General features: G+C 36.8%; 1 protein-coding gene across 7 annotated transcripts in view; it reads left to right on the top strand.

The window, feature by feature from the left end:
• Positions 1–21370, top strand: part of LDB3 (LIM domain binding 3) — a 114343-nt gene that overhangs the window by 81141 nt on the left and 11832 nt on the right. For 4 of the 7 annotated variants that reach the window (XM_064716957.1, XM_064716963.1, XM_064716956.1 and 1 more), the window contains 4 exons: positions 3867–3902; positions 8630–8791; positions 14281–14328; positions 16982–17109. In XM_064716957.1, the coding sequence (XP_064573027.1) occupies positions 3867–3902; positions 8630–8791; positions 14281–14328; positions 16982–17109 (374 nt within the window). The remainder of the gene's footprint in view (positions 1–3866; positions 3903–8629; positions 8792–14280; positions 14329–16981; positions 17110–21370) is intronic. The other 3 variants (XM_064716959.1, XM_064716961.1, XM_064716962.1) reach the window with 3 other exon arrangements.

Genomic DNA, 21370 nt, shown 5'->3' with positions numbered 1-21370 from the left:
AACTGTCTGTCATTTCTTTGTTTGTCTTCTCGTGTCTTTGTTAGAATAACAGAAATATAGCATGGGGGAAAAAAAAGGCAAGCAGCCTCAATAGTCATCTGACCATGGAAAAATTCTCAGCTGCAAATACAGAAAGGTAGAAACAGCCTCAGTGGATCAGAGCAGCAGCTAACCTAGCTCAGTGTCCAGTTTCCAACAGTGTCAGCGTCTCATGCCTTCAAGACAAAAAATGTTTAGAAGGCAATTACAAAATAGCTGTCACACAGCTTGACTCCCAGACACCCTATAAGAATTTCTTTAAAATTACTTTGTTAGTTTTACTTCTTAAAAGGAAATTTTATTTGTAGGCAAATATGCTTATATAAATATAAGTCCATGCTAAGATGAAAGTTATAAGTCTAATTACCACACTATACTACTAGAAAGAAGAACATTTGATTTCAATAAATATAGACCCTAATAATTTGTATGTTTATATCCCCTTTGAAAAAAGATTGTATATCTGTCAGACTTGGTAGAAGACTGTATTAGGTTCTCAATACAGTAAAATACTGATGAAATGAACAGATATATTTATTTTAAAAATAAAGGAGAGTGAACTGATTAAAGAGGGTGAACTGATAATTTAAATAATCAGCTGGGGTTTGGGAGAGCTTATTTGAGTTCTTTACACTGCTGTGGACTTTCTTTTAGACCATGAACAAATCTATTAAGTTTTAGTCTCTCATTTGTAAAATTAGAAAAAGTCTTGCTCCACGAGAGTATAAAGAAAAAACTCAATTAGAAAATTTGCTTTTTGCTTCAGTACTGAAAGAGTAGTTGAAGGACCATGTGGACCCTCAGGACACTTTATGTTTTTGTGTCACCAGGTCTTCATTGCATCATAGGATTCTGTCTCCATATTTTAGGGGAATAGAGCAGAGCTTTTCCAGAGAGAGAGAGTCTAGATCTGTACAGTCTAAGAAGAAGGTAGATGGAAGGTGCACCAACTCCACATTTCAGCTTGCCTGCTACATGTACATGTTTGGGGATCTTTTGCATTTGGTTCCCAAAAATAAAGTAAAATGGGAAAGCATTCCAGTGTCCCATACATACAGTTCAGATTTAACCTACTCATTTACTGAAAATTCTGAAGATTCTCCAGGCTACTTTTAGAGTCCAATAGCACACACAAGTTTGGCTTGCAAATGAATTTTGATTTCTGTTACTCAAACTATTCTAATTCTTGTTGATGTGTGTCAGGAAAAGACTCCATTTCTATCATTTCACTCTGCCTTTAGCACCATATCATGTAGCATATTTTATGAGAAGAAAACATTTCATAATTTCTACTGTATAATGTCCTGTGGAATTGGGAAGAGAGTATATTGCTTAAATAGATCTTGTTTGAAATACAGGTCCAAAATTTAATGAAATCTGTGGGAGTTGCACTGTTGTCTCAGAAGAGTCATTGACTGAGGCCTTTCTATCAAAAGCCATTTCAGTGGGGACTGAAAACAACTGCAGACAAAAAAAAATCTCCCACAGTAATTTTAAATCTCTCCCAGATAGCTCAAAACTATTATTCACTACTGTCAGTTAGTGCAGCAGCCTGTGTACGCAGAGATACACACAGCTCATAGTTTTCTGAGCCAAATTCTTTCATGTTGTGAAGGTATTGACTTTACTGAGCCTGCCTGAGGGATGTATTTGGCTCAGAAGTAAAGTTATTTCTGCATTTAGTTAGCAAAAAATGTTTTGATTGTAAAGGCCAGAAATCCAGTCATTGGTTCCTTAGAATGCAAGTATTGCCAGTCAGAGGCACATCTGATCTTGAGCCTTTCTTCTTGGTAGCCAAATGGGAATTACTTCTATTGACTGGGAAGAGAAATAGGTCCTGGAAGCAAAACCATGAAGAAGTGTTATATGCCTTTGAACTCATTTTTCCCTTTACTCTGTGCCTTTTCCTTTGTTTTATTCTGTGGAAGTATTGTTACTATACTTCTCTCTCTGTTTTAACCTTCACAACTCCCCTGCCATCGTCACACAACATTATCCAATATTGTACACTTGGGGAAAAAGATTTTGTGAAATACCAACCTCAAAGTGACCTTGAGTCAAGTGACTTTTTTTTTTGCCTTGTTCATTGTAGCCCCAGCTATTGGAGCAGAAGTGTTAGGATCAGATTAATTGTAACAACAGAGGCTTAGCGCTGCTTCAGCCTGACCCCAGCTGCCTGCCTTTTGGTCTTGGCTGTAATTTCTCATAGAGCATTTGGCAACACTGGAGATAAATAGCCCTGTATTTTGTTTGCAGGCCCTGACTGTGTTCTTTAACATTGTTGCATGATTATGGCTCTTGGTAAATTAACAGTTCCCACACCTGCACAGTCTCTAATCCATCCTCTAGCACCTTGTTTCATAGCTGGCATTTGGTTACCATAAGGACAGTGTTTGGTTTCTCATTGCTTCAGAGTGGTGAGCCATTGACCTCGTTGGGGATTTCTGTTCAAGGCAGGCTCTTCTGACCACAGGAACATCTTATTCAGACAGACACATCTGAGGGGCATTTCCCAACTTCTGGGTTTCAAAATCTGGCTTCAATTAATATATTTTAGGGCTACATTTTAATTAGAGGTTTTAAAAATTCGTAGAGAACGCCTGTGCTGAAGCCTTTGCTGGTCTTAACTGGTTTGGCTTTTGTAGCTTTCTTGGAACAGAACTAAAGAAAGAATATGTGACTGTACTTATATATGTAAATGTATAAGTACATAAACACAATACTGATAATAATGTGGAAAATATTAAGAATAGCCTTCCAAACATAATGTAAGTTGATGATTGGAACCCAGCAAATCCATATAAAGTGCATGTGTTCCTTTTTTGTTTTCAAAGGGTGCTTCAGGAAAAAGGTTAAGTTGCATAAATGAGGACATTCATTTTGTGGTTTGTAATTTTACATGCCACTTAAGAAAAGTGTTCTCATTTGGCATATATCAGCTTTAAACCTGTTGAAATTTCAGCACAATTCCTTAAATAGGAAGGTATGCAATCACCCATTAAATTGCTAAATAGTGAGACTATCTCAATTACTTAATTAACTGGATTTCAAACTTAGGTGTTTAAGGCTAATAGATTCTATTCTTTATGAAATTATTTGTGTCTTAACTTCTTACAGATAAACAATTGCTTGCATTTGAGCAGATCAGTTATTTTTTAAGTGTGTATGTGTGTTTACAGAATAACAGCCCAGTTCTCCATCAGTGAAACTGAGGCTGACTTAATCCTCACCTCAATGAAGGAATGATTTCCAGTTGAAGGAATTGTTTCTAATCCAATTTAGATTGAGAAAAGTAGTTTTTGGGTAGGGAAGAGAATTTTTAAATTATGCCAGGCATATGAAATCCTTTTTGTGTAAGTCTTTGGTAACGATTTAACTGCTTATCACTTCAAAATATTGGGTCCATGAAGACTGCCCAGCTCTGATTGTTTTTTCTGCCTGGATTTGGCATCCAAGTATGTTCTGCTGAAATATTAATGAATTCTTTTTTAAAAGGAAACTTATTAAAGACAAAACTCTTCCTGAAATTGTATACACACATACAATGTCTCATTTGTAACCTATTATTTTCCTTTTATTTTATTTTTGCAACAAAGTTGTTTGCAAGTGATAAGAGATATACAGCAAACTTGTATATCTGGTGGTTTTACCTGGAAAGCTGAAGAGGCTTCTCACAGCTGTATTTATGAGCAACCACTCTAGGATGCTTTTTGCAACCAAACATTTCTCCCCAACCCATGTTCTTCTTCCCTGGCTGTTTTGGGTGGGGCTTTTTTGCCATCACTGGCAATTGCATTTATTTCATACTGTATCCCCTCCTTTCACAGAGACAAGGAAAACCTTGCAGCAGCATCAGAAAACAGGTAATGTTTGCTGTGTTTGATTTACTTCCTGTTAAGAATGTATCTTCATTTCCTTCATATTGTTCTTACTTCAAAAACATGAAATTTGTACACTGTTTGAGCAGATGATGAAAGTAGAGGCTTCAGTTAAGTGGGTTCATTGGGCATTTCTTTCTCATGCACTGTGATGTGGAACAGGTGGGGGTTGTGTTTCTCAAAACTTATAAACCTGAAAAATAAGAAGTTTTAAATCAAATATTCTTGAAAATGGAGTACTGTCAGTTTGTGATACAGTTTTAAGAACAATTTCCAATTTAAACTTTGTCTAGACTATTCAAGGCATTTTTAAAATATAAATAAGATTGTCTTTTAAAGAACATTTATATGTCAGATCTTGATTGATACTCAAGGGATTATGAGCTTCAAAACAGTCCCTCTGTAAGTTCTTTCATGTCAAGTTGTTTTCTTACAAAGGATCTCAGAACATTTTGCAGTTGAGTAGAGAAATGTGTTGTTTTCAATTAGCTAATTTTTTAAACCCCAAGTACTGATACACAGGTATTTCTTGTGTGAATCTGACCAGTTGTTAAATGGAGCAAAGAAAGACTTCTTAGTAGTTAGTCATGAAAAGAATTTTTTGCCACTGCTTTTCTCTTTGTTTTTGATTCCTGCCTCAGTGATATGCAACCACTTTTTATTTCTGGGGTTTTTTAAGACTTCTTATATTTGAATGAAGATTGCATAGTTAATATCTGAGTGCAAGATTATTTGTTAATAATGACACAAGTAATGACAACTGTCACTTGAACAGTTGGGAAATTTTATTTTTATTTCTAAATAAATAATTTTAAAAAGAAGGAAATAAACCCCTTGAATCCTGAATATAAATTAAATTGTAAAGAACAAGCAACATATGTTAGTATTTCACCAGCAGTTTCATTTGTTTAAAACTATTTATGGGACTATGCAGCTGCTTCACTGAAATCTCCTTTTCTTTTAATTACTATTTTATTTTGCCAGGAACAATTTCTGATATATGACTGGTGTTATTGTCCTCCTATGTTGCCTTAATCTTGTGTGATCTGTCATACCACAGCCTTTCTCCACCTCCATTACCATCACAGCTCTGCTTATTTTGATATTCATAGCAATATGATTTCCAGATTTAACACAAGGTACCTTTTTTAATTTGTCAAGCCTTTCCTGGTCTTAAGCAGTAATTAACAATGAACTATCATGATTACTTCATCTGCATTGTCATTATGATCTCCAGCTCCATCTGTGGCTGGAATTCTGTGTGTTCCTCAAACCCCTGCTCTTACCTAGGAAATGCCTCGTTTACAAACACCCTTGTAATCTCTGTCACCCAGGCCTACAGGTACCGCGCATGCACCCCAGTATGTGACCTCGAGTATTTGGCACCCTCCTAAGTCATCCACCAGGGATGCCAACCCTGCCAATGCTCAGCCAGTGGCCTCCAAGGGCTCTGTGAGGCTTGGAGCAGGTACAACCCAGGGGGAGGCCGGTGTTGGCCAGAAAGCCCCTCTTGCTTCATCCGGTAACCACAGGTACACTGTGCCGTGTAACTGCATCACTGACCCGGTTTGGAGCTTTGCAATGGTTTGGAATAACAACCTCTAACTCCTTCACATGGAAATGCCCATTGCCTCAAAGCCAAGGTTCCAGTTCTTCCAACTCCAGCAGCTTCTGGTTCCATGTGGGTGTTACATTTTCAGTGGCTCTCATAGGATCACATCTACAATACAGAGACAAGTCATTAAGCACCTTCAGCAGAGAAGCAGCAGCTGATATTTCTGTGTTTTCAGTGGTTTCCACAAACATTCCCATATTCAAATATTAAATCCTTAATCATTACAGCTTTCTCTAAATACTTTCTCTGGCACTTTGTTCCTACAAATGATGCAATAACAGATTTTTTTTCATATCCATTTTACTTTTGGTTTTCTATATTTTTGATTCTTTGCAAGTGATGTGTTGGAGGATTAGAAACACAAAACTTTCATGTATTACGTAAAGGAGACTAAGTGCTGTTTTAATCATCCACTCCTTGTTATTGGGATAGAAAATCTCAGAACTTAGGACTTCACCAAGAGAAAAAAGTATAGATTATACTTATATTTTAAATGTTAGAGTGCATTTCTTGCTGTGTTCTTATTATGGTTGTTAGCCATTATTATCTTCTTAACCTCTACTGATCTGTGTTCCTTTTCATGAGTGAAAATCAGCTGAGAACAGATGTGTGTTTGTTTTCATCCACCTAACTTACTTTTATGTTTGTTACCGCAAATATGAAGATGTTTGATTTTTTCAATGTCTTTTAAAATACAAAGTACTGTAAAGATTTAAAGACTACAAAATTATTGTATTTAAAAACCGACCAACCAACCAAAAAACACTCTATAATATATCATAAGGAAGCTGTTGCATTAGATGATCTTTTTCATAAAGCAGCACTCACATTTATCAATTATTGAAATTCTTCTGTTCTTGAATAACTAAAATGAAAAATCAGACTGAAAAACTAGAAAGGAGGAGGAAAAAAACCAATTCGGCTATTGTATTTGACAATATAGATAATATTATGCAAAATTTATAGTTGCTAAATTAAGACCAGTCAAGTCAGTCTTGAGCTCTTTCTATAATCCTGTTATGAGTATATTATCAACTGTATATAATTTATGTAACCAAACCACTCTGATTTTTATGGTTGTATCCACTTCATTTATATTTATTCCAATTCCTTGTTCTGATAATTAACATATTCTACCATGAAGAAAGGTGAGCAAGCCTCTAACATTTTAATCACATAAAAAGAAATATTACAAATACTATGCAAGATAAACTTTGTTTGTATTTCTTTTAAACTTTAAAGGGTATTCTAGTATATTTGGTTTTATGTTATTTATATGGGTTCATTCAGTTCAAATCTGTCTCCACACAGGTCCATGTTCACACATATGGATTAGGTTTTTTTAACTTTCTTTTCAGTATTTATCTCTGAATATGTATTTTGGTTATTTTGTAGATTGTTACAATTAAATTGCAATTAATTAAGTTCACCATTCTCTTCAAAGTATGAAGTCTTGAATCCTCTGAAATCTGTAGTAAATTCCCTTTCACATCAGTGCAGATAGACAAAATGGGTGAAATCCTAGTTTGTGTTTGTTTTCAACACATACATTAAGTTCCATTTTTATGTGCAGCATAGTTTCAATCCTTTCCTCTTTGCTAAATCAAAGATCTGTAAGTATGTAAGATGAAAACTGTGACTCCACAGCTTTTAATGGGGTAATTCTGGTACCCACTGTGGCGCAGGGAAAATTTCACAGTGTTGAAATTTAGTACCAGATTAGCTGTGATGGATAATACACAGCTACTCTGTTACACAGGCTGTGAAATTGATAGTCTGCTAGTTAATTGGAAGAATTTACATCATGAAATGCTTCAGGATGGAAGAAATCATCTGACTCTCAAATGCATATTACTATGGAAGAACTTTTGCAAAACTGGTGTAAGGATTTAAAAGTCAGAACTGCAAACTGGATGATTATTTTCAGGAACTTACTTATTATGTGCATAATTGTAGCTGAATCTCCATAAGGGAGAAAATACCAATTTCCTGCTATTTTGAGGGCTGCATTCAGCTTTGAGATTTGTGGGTATAACAACCAGAATCTGTTTCAGCTAATCAAACAAGATATTCAGCTGAATTAAGATACCATCCTGTAGACTGTTGAACTCTAGAAGAGGAGGTGAAGGACAGGGGAGATGGGACAGTCCCTTGGAGAACAAGGGGTATCACAAATTCAGAAATACCAAACAATTGTTCTATGTCCTGAGGAATATAACTTGGCAAATCAGTGCTTCTGAGAGAAGCAAAAGAAAATATGAGATAATTTGCACAATGGATGGTAGTTCTGCTTAGAAGAGAAAGCTGAGAGAGAGTTAGAGGGCAAAGGTTGGCTGAAGAAACAGCTGTGGAGCTGTAAGGTTTCTTTTGTTATTTGATACTTGGTGTGCTCAGGAAGGAGCATTTTGGACCTTTGTAACTTGAGCAAGAGAATCACTGAATTCCATCACCCTGATAGGAGTAATTTGTAAGAGCACAGAGATGTGACAATATGCTTATGACATAGGTCTGAAGTAGACATGTATCCATTATGTTTCTAGGCCACTGCTCATGGACAACACAGCTATGTACAGTGATGCCCTGATTTAAAAAAAAAAAAACCTGCTAATTTTGCTCCATTTGTCTGTCTTTAGGAGTAATTCTCAAATGTGAGGGTGGTGATAGAAGACATTAATAGTTCAACAGGTTACTTAAATTGTCACAGGATAAAAGAGTAGATTATTATCATTCATTTCAATATATCTGATGGAATTTATATGAGCTCACAAGACTGTGACAGCTCTTCATAGCCATTTCAGTCCTGGGTGCCACATTTCCTACCTCTGGCATCAGTGGGAGCAGGACTGAAGTGCTCTTTAACACCTGGGGTAAATTTCAGTCAAGCAGGACCAACGCTGCATTGCAGTCTGAGCTGCACAATGGAAAAGGCTGAACAAATGTCTTTTTTTTTCTTTGCATAATTGTGCTTTTCCCTCAGTAACCCAGCCAGCTACTATGTTTGCAGCTGCAGGTTCAAACATAGTAGGTTTTATGCTCTCCATGTAAATGCACGCCTTCTTAAGATGCTTCTTGTTTTATTTAATTGAACTCTAATTAGTACCCCTGTTGAGCATGCCCCGGTGGCTCCCAGTTCTGCTGCTCCTGCACCACATGCTTCAGCACCTCAGCCTGCTCCTGCTGCTCCAAGCACAGCCAGCCTGATGGCAGCACCAGCCACCACCTCAGTAGTGCAAGAGGCTTTCTCATCCTCCTTCCAAAGGTAATGCTCCATTGCTTTGTACCCCTCTGGCTTTGGAAATGCTGCATACACATTCTGAGCTTAAGAATGTAGTATGAAAAGCTGTAACCTGGTTTATATGCTTTTATATATTTTGGGGGGCTGGGTTTTTTAGAGTTTTTTTTTTTTTATGTGGGTTTTTTTTTTTCAGTTTTGTGATATGTTGTTCATGTTTGCATAGAATTTGCAAAATAAAACCGCCCTAAAAATAACTTCATTTTCAGAAGGCGAGTCTGGGCTTAAAATTAGAAATGTTTTTACACCATTTATAATAAGACCCAAACAACTCCTCATCTTAGTTGCAGTGAATGAAGATTCTTTTAATAGTGTTTCTGCAGTAGGACAAGAAATGGAAAATGAGAAGATGTCATTTACTCACATGATTGAGCTTACTGTGTCTCAGCAGATATCAGTAAAACATGGTGGACACTTGATGATTGACTTGCTCTGTAAGTTAAATCAATTCATTTCTATTAGATTTATCTGGTCTTTTTTTCCTAATGAGAATTAGCCTTTGAGCTGAAGTAAGTTTCAAGGAGATGCATTCCTTACACTTGTAGCACAGTGGGAGTTACAGTTGTATATGAAAAACTGTCAGACAGCTTGTGAGGAAATGTGTGGGATTTCTACAGCTGTCACTTACTTTGCAGTCATTTTGGAGATAGTAAGAGTGAGTTTTTTGGTACATAATCTTTTATCTTTGGGGTTTGCTACATGAATATTCTGAAAAGATGTCTATTTTAGCATGCTTTTAAAATTCAAGGAAAAACGCACGTCCAGTAATATAAAACACTTATAATTGAGACCTCAGAGGTATCATATTTTAGGTATGTATAAATGGAATTGGAAATGTTCTCTTGACTCTACTTCTTAATTAATTTTTCCTAATTGACTTGCATTATGTGTATATACCAACTAATTGGTTTTTCACTTTGGTCAGTTTTTACCTAGCCATGACCTACCAGAAAGCAGTGGTTTTATTCCAGACAGCAAAGGAGGTTTGAAAAAGGTCTTATGCTCAAATTCAGAACTGGCCTGAGAGGCACTTCCACATAAAATCATGATAAGGTTTAAATAATTTTTATCCCTCAGTTGAAGCCATAACATGAAGAAAATGTACCTAGTATCTGCTTCAGACCAAACAAAAGCCTCTACTAAACTAATCATTCCAATTACTTCTGGTTTTGACAGGACAATCTTCTGTCTGGGACTGGGTACAGTAAAATGTTTCTCTTCTATTTAGACTCAAACATCTTCAGATCTTTCAGATAAAAGCATGTATCATTGACAAAAGTCCTGTCCTGTAATACTGCCTTTCTTAATTATTGATAGTCTGGTTTTAAAATGTTTCCACAATGTGTGCATTTTGCCTTGAGTTCTGCAGGAATGTGCTTGGTTGTGCTATTCTGTAAGTCTGCAGATGTGTGCTACAGAAAACCTGTCCCTGGTAACCATGCAGCAGTTTTCCTGTATCTGAATCTTGCCAGAGCTTGGTTCTGATGCCATGATTTGTGTCCCTGTTAAATCATTTTGTTCATGCTTTTATGTGTCTTCTGCAGAGTTCTTGCAGCCCCCAGCTCTCTTTCCCAGCCTAAGCCTTTCCATGGGCCCAAGAACATGTCATTAGCAGCTTCCACTATCTCATCTGCTATCTCTTCTCAGTCTAGGTATATCTGTAAAGCTCTCTTCTTTTAACCTAATTTGTTTTGATTTTGTATTATGCTCTCTGACATGAGGTTTTCCATTTCTGAAGGGATTGAATTGGGAGAGAAAAAGCACAATGTGTTTAAAAGAACAGCTCCTTCCTTATCTTCTGCATGACAACCCAGCTAGGAAACAGCAATGTTTTAGATGTAGGGTATGTGACCACAAGGTCCTCTTGGAACAGAGGAGTTTCACTTGGCTGGTTTGTGCTGATTTTACCATCCTGAAATGAAAATACTTGCCTAGAAACACTGGGTGAGAATGATGGACCATTTTTTTCTTGGTGGAAACACAGGATCACAGGAATCTTTTATTACCAGAAAGAGGGAATGCTGCTGTACTGCCTCGCTTCCAAGCCTTTTCACTGCTTTCATAACACTTTGACAACTAACAGAGAAAAGCAGGTGATTTTAAGACTCATTTGAACACAATATGAACAGTCTTAAGAAATAATAAACTAAATCAGCAATACATTTGAGATTGTAATTATCCATGTGTGTCTTATCTTTATATTAAAAAATAGTTAGGAATTATCCAAAGGTGATTGAAATTGACAAAGGGCACAAGTTTGAAGGCTTGAATATAATAAAGGCAAGAAATACAATGGTCTTTCTCAAGAGAATCACAGAACAGTTAAGTGCTTGGCACAGGAAGTATTTAAGAGCAGTTTGGTTGGCTTCACATCACTGAAACCAATGCAAAAATGAAATAGCTACAGAACAAAACATCAGAAGAGTTTTCAGTTTTAGGATGTGAACATGCCTGTTTCCAGCCATGGGACTTAGATAGGGGAAGTAATCCCACTATGGAACTAATAAAACATAAGAAATAAAACTGACTGCTGATGAGTGGAGTACACCAATTGTACCTTTAGTTTCAAGAAGCCCCTTCTACTCAGGTACGGTTCCTTGCTTTCCGAGCAGTAATAAATATGCATATTTGAGTTTGATTAAACATTGGCATGCAGAACCTATTCTTTCTCCTGAGCTACAGAAAATACTTTATTTTAGGGATTCTTTCAGCTGAAGGTTGAAATCAGTCAGAAGATGAAATTAAATGGAAGCTCTGGTGGCTACTCTGTCCAGACAGAGCAAATCTATTCATGTTTCACCAGTCTACGTCTTAGGACCCATCTAAATCTTTCCTAAGAGCTTGTTTTCATTCCTGCCTTGGAAATCATGGAATCATAGAATGGATCAATGGATCAGCCCAGTGGAATCATTGGGCTGGGAGGGATCCTAAAGATTATCTAGTTCCATCAGTAGGGACAAGTTAAGCAACAATTTTGCATAATTTACATATAAACTGCTAATAAATTAGTATAAAGATAACCAGTACTTGCTGACACTACTTGCATGTCTTTCTTAGTGCTAATGTAATACTGTTTTTTGATTGAGCTTTCTTCCATGTCCCTTAAATTTTATATGCATTTAATGGGAGAAGGGAAGCAGTGTGAGGCCTTGAAACCATATGAATTCATTTGTAGTTATGTACCAACATGGACTAATCAGTGTGAAACAAAATTTCAAGGAAAATAAAAAGAAAGATGACATTGAGATATTGAGGCATTTGAATTGAAAGTAAATGAGTGAATTAGATTGCCATGGACCATTGCTACTTTTCCTGCCCCTGTGAAAGGAAGTGACTTTTCTGGGGAGACCGTGCCTCCACTCTTGAAAGTTTTCAAGACATCACTGGCTAAAACATGGAGAAACCCAGTCTGACCTCAAAACTGGCCTTGCTTTCAGCAGGTTAGATCAGATTCTTCCTGAGGCCTCTTCCAGCATCAAAGGGTCTGTGAATCTATGAAAAACACCTGTCCATTTCCAAAAGAAATGCTCGAATCAGACTCCTAAAACCTCTTGCTGGCACCTGGCCACATTTAAAACATCTACAGCCTATCAACTTTATACACTGCTGCTTTGTCAGTGGATGACACAAGTGTGTTCTGTCATCTGCTTGCCTGTTACCGACAGGCAAATGTTACTGTCTTGGCTTCAGCAAGTCTTGGCACATAAGGGCGAATCAAAGACTTGTGGGACCTGTAGGAATTTGGTTCCTTGATAATCAAGTATGAGAAATGAACTCTGGTTGGTTGGTTGGTTTTGGATGCTGTCTTGCAGCTGGAATAGCTTCTTTATCTTGGTGCGCTTCTTCCATGTATGTCTTAAAAATGTGTATTATGTGTATTATAGCTAGTGTATTCAAATGTAAGGGACTAAAAATGGCTTCTAAATTGATTTATAAATCAAATATTTGAGCATCTGGCAGTTTTCATTTAGAAATCAAGTAATGCTTTAGCATGCCAAAATACAGACTTAAAAATATAGTTTTAGCTTGACATGTACCAGAAGAATATTGAGCATTTAATATAATTTTATTAAAAAAAAAAAATTACACCACTGTTTTACAGGATGGGGATGTCCTCAGGTAGATGAGGCTGAGATTTTCTCACCATTATTCCAGTGTTTGATGGTTTTTTCCCTTTTAGATTCTTTAAAAACGTCCACCAAGAAAAGGCGAGAGGCTTTCTTGATCAATATCCTTAACTATTTAAATCTGATTTTACACTTTAGTAGATCCTGTTCTGTAGTGACTTAGCTTTTGTGAGCATATGCATAACACATAACAGGAGTGAAATCTTGATCATGTTCCTGAAGAGGAGTGTTTGAAGTACATCACTAACCTTTAACAGATTGTGTTACTCTTTTACATCTGCAGTGAAATCTGACTTACTGTTATCTGTTCCACTTACAATCTTACTCAAAAGAAGCAAGCACAGCAGGAGAGTTTTGAATAAGCTTGAAGCTCTTCAGGGATGGGTTATTCCATCTAGAGGATTAAAGCGGGGTGCTCCATGCAACAGCACTCTGGGAATACAAAACCAGGAGAAACAATGGAAAGAGTTACAATTATGGTTCTAAAAGCCAAGTGTAGCTTCTGATCCAGGGATTTTATCCAAGCACTGTGTCCATGGTAAAGGGAAGAAGAAATCTTCTCCAGAATTTAGGAAAATAACTGGCATAAGGCAGACTCCTGGTGGTTCTGGGAAATGTGGGCTGTGCTGTGGGGTGGGACGGATGCTCTGTAGCCCTGCACTGCCCTGCGGGAGCTCTGTTCATTCTGAATCCTCTCGTTTCTCAGATCGTACATTGTGCAGGCTTTCAAGTACTTCCTGTATTTGCATAAATGACTCATTTATGTTCTGAAATTACACTGCTTCCCCAAGGGGAAAAAAAAAACCTACCTGTTTGCCTAAGACTGTAGCAATGGAAAGGTTCTTCAAGACAAAAGTTGAACACGGTGGGTGGATGTTTCTGCTTCAGCTATGCCAGCCTGTCCTTTCCATGGGGTTGTCCAAGCTGCTCACAGGCTGTCGTACTTCCCTGATCTTTGGCCTTTGGTTCATTCAAGATTTGCTTTTCAGATTTGATGCAATGTAAACATGTCACTGAGAAAAATCCCTTGTATTTTTTTCTGCTCATAAAAATAATTGGAGTTCCACAATCAAATAGCAAGATCAGATAAGAGTGACTTATGGAGCTCTCAGCTCATTGACTTATGTTATCACTCGTCAGGTGTCACTGTGATTCCCAGCTTAAATAAGAAAACAAAATGTAATGTAATACTCATGTAATTATAAATATGCACATGTTGTTTACTTCAGCATTTAAGAGCTCTTCTTACTCATAGGAAATTCATGGTAGGACAAGATATCCCAATCTTTTGTGTATATTTTTTCAAATACCCCTTTTGTCTCATTTTAGTTTCAACCGGCATTCTTCCACCTCCATCACCTACCAGTCAAAGCAGAGGTATCAAACTGTTTTGTGCAGCTATTCTACCTTAAAAGCACTTAACAAACCAGTTTATTGCTACTAGTAGGCATCTAGTGAAGCGTTAACATAAAAATGATCTGCTTAGAAATATTTACTCTTTCTTTTTCTGACAACTAATAGTTTTCAGAGCCAGTATTTAATTTGCTGCCTGTCACATGCCATTGACTGCTACAGATAAATTCAATGAGGTTGCTTTCACTGCTTTTTGAGATGCCAGTGCTTCTTGATCCATTAAAGCATCTTTGGTGCTTACATCTTTTTATTCTTTCTTAATTTCCTTCTTTCTTGTTTCTTTTTTTCTTTTAATTCTTTTAATCACATGCCATTTCCTTTTCTTCAGCAGAAATTTTGATAAATCTTTTCTTTCACTAAACCCTTAATGATGTAGTGTAACACTTTATTTCTCTTTGATAAGCTTTCTTATCTTTCTTACTGTATTTAATATGCATCATACACGTGTAAAAGGGTTAAAAGGATTCAGTGCTTCTTTTAATTTTGCTTTGATTTTGGTGGTACTATAAATGTGGGGGGTAGGGGGGTGTTGTTTTGGGGTTTTTTTCAGCTTCATTTCCCTGAACACAAGGAAATCTGTGGTATGGTTTTACTATGCTTTTATATTTGGGAAACACTTGAATTTTGAATAACCATTTTTCTTCATGACAGTTTAAGTATTACTAATCTGGTTCAGAACTTCTTTGTTAATTTTCTGCACTAAGAGAGATTCAAATGAGTCTTTCTAACCATTGGATCTGTGCATCTGGGAGTAGACTTTCCTGACTGGATGACATTTTCAGATTCAGGCAGTGCAACACATAATTTTAAAACCTTTTAACCCACATTGTAAATACTGGGCACTGAGCTGTGTAGTTTAGCCTGAGTATCAGATTTTAAAACAAGAACAATTCTTTAGCTGGTGTTTAGCTGATGGCATTTTGAAAGCTGTGGGTGAAGCCAAAGTGTCCCTGTGCTATGGCAGCAGCAATGGCCTCTGCCCAGTGATCCTGAGCACAGTGCCTTCTGAGGCACCTCACAGGAGGTCTCATCAGGAAATCGATGGCAAGAATGGAACCCAGAAAGTTGGACAGTGCTTAGGACAGCTTTGGCAGTTACAAAGCACAGCAGGCTTCACAACAGAATTTACAGTGAATACAAGCCCAGTAAAATAGTTTATCTTGGAGAGTTGTGTTCACTCATGGTACAATGGACGCAAATGCAGGCCTAAGCCCCAGACTAGGTACAGAAATAATTAGCTCTAGCCATTGTAGCAATAGCTAAGTTTCTAGGTCTTGCTTCATTGACAAAATAAATTAGCCTGAGGCAGAAATGCTATGCAAACTAAATCTATAGTAGAAACACTGTCAGAGCAGCAAAAAGCTACATTGAGGACAGGTTTATTTTGTTCAAAATTAAAAATTGAAAGTTTCCATTCCTCAGAACGTTTCTTACCTGTACTGGATGAAATCTGCTGGGTTTGCCATGTGAGATTATAACGTGTTTTCTCCAGATGGCATCTGTTTCCACTGTTAAATAAAGTAAAGTAAAGATGGACCAATAGTCTGGGAAAGATGGATGCTTCTTTTCATATGCTGAGAAATGTTTTCCTACAGACAAACCCACTTTGGAAATAACTCATTAGCTGTCAGCACAAATAGATAGGGATCTACTTCATAGGGGGAGTGACACTGAAGGGAAAAAACAAGCAACACCGTTTCCAGGGTGAGTGAGAAGGATGTTCTGTAGTTGAGTAGGTTTTTCCTACTGCACACATCTCATTATCTGTTGCTTGCCTTCCTTTTACTTCTTTATTCTCTCCTGCTTGCTTTGACTCTGATGCTCTTTTAGCAGTCAGGCTACTGAAGCACAGGCACTACAAACAATCAACCCAAGTAACTGTCAGATAGAAGAGGCATATTTTTTAATCTGTTGCTGTAATCAAACTGAAAATCACCATCTAAGCCATAAGATAGAGGAAAAACTCATTCTTACCGATGTTGGGAATCCTGAGCAAATGTTTTTATTTAGGACTGCAAGAAAGTGCATCATAGTATTGCATATTGTATGGTTCTCTTCTGAAGGATGAATCCGAACAATAGGAAAATTAATGTAAATTTTTCAGTCTAAATAGGGAAAAGGGTTAGTTTCAGAAAAATTTTTAAATATTACTTCAATATTTTTGAAAATACTGTAACAGTATATAAATACTAATTAGCATTTGTAATAGCAGTAATTATGCTGAACAAGTATATTTTTAAGTCCACATGTAACTCATTGATTTATCTTAGACAAGACCAGGCCTTTTTGTTTGCAGAGGAGCAGAAAACACAAACTTCTTATGCAGCTTTGTGAAGTCTGATCCCTTGTTATTGAGAGTTTCAAATTTATCATATTCCCTCAGCAAGCTATTTTCTGTGATGACAACAGCAGCAAACTTGCCATTACTTAAAATCCTTATTTGACTAATTTTTCTTTCCAAATAATTTTCCAAGCCTTCCTTAGCAGTGACAAACAAAGACTGATGAATCTCCCGGCATTCTCTCTTGGAGTGCTCTGGATGCTGCCAGTTCTGTTACTTCGTGATCAGTAACTTTTGCTGTGTATAAAGTTGTTCACACCTCCATTTTGCTTTTAGAAACACAACCCAGTCATATACACCAATGCCAGTTTCTGGAGGCTACAGCGAAAGTCCTGCTCCTTCTGCCGCTTCAAAAACGAGAGTTGTTACTACTGCCAGCATAAAGCCCTCTGTCTACCAGCCAGGTAAGGAGCCCTCAAAGTACTGAAAAGATTCAGAAAAAAAAAAAAATGCTCACACATTTCTTTTGGAACAAGAAAATGTAGAAAGCACATATTTTGTACACAGATATACCAGAATGTATTTATTCATGTGGGTCTAAATGTTGCTAGTTTTGCCTCAGATTATCTGAAGATTGAATATTATGTTATATTTGTATTCTACTTCAGAGTTAAAATGTGAAACAAACAGAGGGTAAAATAAAAGCAAGGGAAAAGTCTAATAAAAAATATGTAGTCTGATTTTTCAGAAGAAATAAATTTGAAAAATAACACAGTGCATCCAAATAGGAGCCAAGTGACACTACAGAATTGAGAAAATGGCTAAAAAAAAGAATGCGCAGTTCAGGAAGGTGATAAAATAAGTGGAGTTTGCTTGAGTAGGTTATATTTGCAAAATAGGTAAGACCATATATTTAATTACTCAAACTTAGGCTTATATTTGAAATAAAGAATGAGGTATTTAAGCATCTCATGATGCTATTCCATTTCCCAGAGACAGTAACTTAAGGAATATATTTGGTTATTCATTCATGTGGTAAATATGCTCCTTGATATTATCTAAATTCCCTTGGTATTAATGTGTTAACAATGGACTGAGCTTCTAAAACCATTGATGACCAAAATGTGAACCTTCAAACTGAATGAATTAAATGAGACAGCAATATAAGTCTAAAGGCAGTTCTGTTTCAAATTAAGGTTTTTCTGATCTTAGTAAGAGAATTAAAAGTTTATTTATATCTTTGCAGTCAAGTAAACATGAAATGACCAACAATTCTAACAGTCTTAAGCTCTGTCTTCTGTAATGTTCTATTTTTGGATCTACTGAAATTAAACAAATGTAGGAATTTTAGTTAGACATAAAGCAGACAGACAAATCAATTGATCCTTATATTTGAGACATAAAGGTAGAAAAAGTCAAGTCAGAGCTCTCATGAGCTATTTAAGGGTCTCAAAATAAATAAACCTTCAGCTCCTCCTCACTTGCTTTTGGTTAAGTGCACCAGGGTATACCATGTTCTCACTCAAGGCAAATGCTATTGGTTTTGACTTAAAAAAATGATGACAGCAGATTTATTTCTATCATGCACAAGAGAGCAAACTCTGGCAAGTCAAAATATCTCCTAAATACACTGACTGATGTTAAGCCCTGTGCTCATTTGGGGAAGTATAAGCTCCAGTTCAATTTACAAACCTGCCACAGAAATATATCTGCAGCTATTTCCAATAATTGGCTGGATCTGGTAAAGTCAAAGCTGGCTATTGAATTCTGCTTGGAATTGAGGAAAGGCTTTTGTTTTCTCCTGGTTTGGGGCATCTTCTTTTCACTTCCTTACATTGCTGGTGTTCCTTTGCAATTCCTTATGTTGCTGCTTTTGAGCCTCACTGCCTCTCAATAAAGGCTTAAATAGTTGGCAGAGAAAGAAAAAGTCCTCCTGTACTGTTTAGAAGTTTGAAATATAATCATTGAATCCTGAAGTGACTCTGGTACGAGAGAGGTTCCAGGCAGGGATTTCAGGGAAGATGTTTGGTTCTTGTGTTGGTACTATGTAAGTGTTATGTATTTGATGTAGTAGCACTTCAGAGTGGTTTTGGAGCATGAGCTGACCTCAGAGACAGTTGCAGAGCAAATGGGAAATTGCCACTTGGGAAGAAATGGAGGAAATAGCATTCTCTGTCACAGATGGGAAAATCAATAGTACTTAGAAACAAACCACCAGGACAGTTAGAAAACTTCCTCATCCAACTTTGCCAATGACTGGCTTCCCTTGGAAATGTGAGGCAGCAGCTTCCAGATTAAAACAACAACCAACAGGCTCATATATTCAATACAGAGACTCCTGATCAGTCACTGAGAGGGTTTACAAGGCTATTTTAATGTCCGATTGAAAATAAAACCCAAACAAACTGAAACAAGTCTCAAAATGAAACTGCTTTGTTGAGTATCAGGCTCAGATGGGATTTATCAGGCAGTCTGCACTTTCCCTAACCTAATTCAGGAAATTTTCTGCCGCTAAAGATCTTTTGGTTTTTTTTCAGTAGAGAAAGCTGGGAACTCTGAAATCTTCTCCCTAAATTTGCTAACCGTGTTTTAAAGGCTTCTCTTCTGAGCAAGGCCCACTAGATGGCAGAACATGCCCGGGTATTCCTTTCCCGCAGGCACTCCCAGACCAGCACAGCCTTTCAGTATCCCAAGCAGCTCCAGCTCCACTTCTGTACCACGAAGTAACACGATGCCTAAATGCAAGAAAGCAGATCTTTCCTTTTAAATCCCTACGTCCAACGGACCTACTTGTGTATGCAAAATCGGTCAAGTGTAAAGGCCTGATCTGCTCTTTGAGGAATTGCTAGAGAGATTCCCACAGTTCTTAATGAACTTTATATCGAATCCTAAGCACCTTTAATACTAAAACAGCAGCTTCCACACCATTCTTTCATTTTTAGTTCCCATAAATAAGAGTAGTGTCTCCCTATAAAACATCATCTGCTCTGCCATCTGCTCTGTACTGTAACAGTATATGGGAAAACTTTGAGATTCAAGGATGTGGCCGCTAAGTGTAGAACAAACCATATCAGTTGTGGTTATTAATTTATTTTGTTACTGATAATAATAAAGAGTAACACTTATGTCATCTACTAACAAAGGGGAAAAAAAAAGAAAAAATGTTCTCACAGTGCAAGTCTGTGTGACCAAAGCGTTTGAGACTCTATAAATCTTTGCTTTACTACATGAGTCTTGGTAATGTGCCTTTGTCTGGAGAGAAAATAGCCACAGGCCATAAATGAAGAGCTGAGAGAGAGAATTGCAGCTTTCCCAGAAGCAAGGAATTGGCTTGTTCCTATTCCTGCTAGAGACATCTCTTCTGCCATTCTCTCAGAACAACAAAACAATAATGCCATTCATTCTTTCCTATTCTAAGAGAACATGAGGGCTGAGAGAAACAAGGTGATAGAGGCTAAGTTGCTGAATTATTTGAAGTATTCATTTTTTAATAGTTAATGTTCAACTCATAGAATACTGGTATTTTGAGAATATATTCTCTGATATACTGAATCTTAATATTTTTTTTAGGTGCAAACAACCCCTTTTTTCTCCTTCTTCTCTAGTGTTGGAAGACTTTTTGAAATACATAAGCATTCAAAGTGAATATGTATGACAGTAGCTACTAAGACAAAAGAATTGTTCATATAAGCTTAGGGAGGGATGTACTTCTAAGAAAATGAGATAATTCCCTTTTAATAACAATTGCTAAAATCTCAGAGTTAGTGAAATCTTTCTAATATGTTGCACTGATACTATTTTGAAGCAATAGTAATTGCAGCTTGTTCACAGGATGAAAATGTATTATAATAAATCAGGCCTGTAAAATTAAATTTTAACAGCTGAAAAGAGAACTCGGAGCAGATGCAAACATCCAGCAATTGTCATTTAGCAGTAATTGCTCGGTACTTTATTTTAGTAGCTGGAAAAAAATCCTATTCAGTTGTTTTATTTTGCTTCTCTTTTTTCTGTTTCTTTATTTTACTGCAGCAAATAGAAAAGAAAGAATGAAAAGAAGTAGAAGGTAGAGAGAATGTAATTATGTGAGCTGAAGTCACCTTGTTTAATTAGCCTCATAGGTGGAAGCCTTATGAACTCATCAATTAGAGATTAAATATTAACTTCTAATTTTGCCTATCTTAATACCATAATGCATAAATGGCAAGAGCCTCAGGATCTAAAGAGATTGCATATAAACTCTGTTCTGAAATCTTTAAATACTGTTTATCATTTCCAAGTTAAAAAAAAAAAAGAAGAAGAAGCCTCAAGCTAAGGTGGGATACAGTTTTATGAAGCAGAAACATTGCTGATGTTGTACCATAAGAAATTTTTATCAGGAAAATGCACTAGATTCAACTCTGACCTCAATAAAAAGATCCCAGGGTGATCACAGTGCGTTGATATATATGCAATTTAAGCACTTGCAAATTGCCAATAATCAGTGGAAATTATTATGTGGCAGGGTGTGGGCTGAGGAAGCGGTGTTAAGTCGATCACAAACTTCTCACCACTTAATTATTCAGAAAGATCCATGTTACTTTCAGAACCCTCTTGGCTGAAATACCTTTCTGCCTGCAAGCCCCTTAAACCTGTACAAGTTGTATTTGGCTCTGATTTTCTTGGTGCTGTGATACTGTGTGGAATGTTTGCCCAGACTTCTGGAGAACTGGCTTCTGTTCCCAAGCC

The sequence above is a fragment of the Zonotrichia leucophrys genome, chromosome 6 (genome assembly GCF_028769735.1).
Source record: "Zonotrichia leucophrys gambelii isolate GWCS_2022_RI chromosome 6, RI_Zleu_2.0, whole genome shotgun sequence".
NCBI classification, from domain to species: Eukaryota; Metazoa; Chordata; class Aves; order Passeriformes; family Passerellidae; genus Zonotrichia; species Zonotrichia leucophrys.
This window is presented reverse-complemented; position numbering and strand designations above follow the sequence as displayed.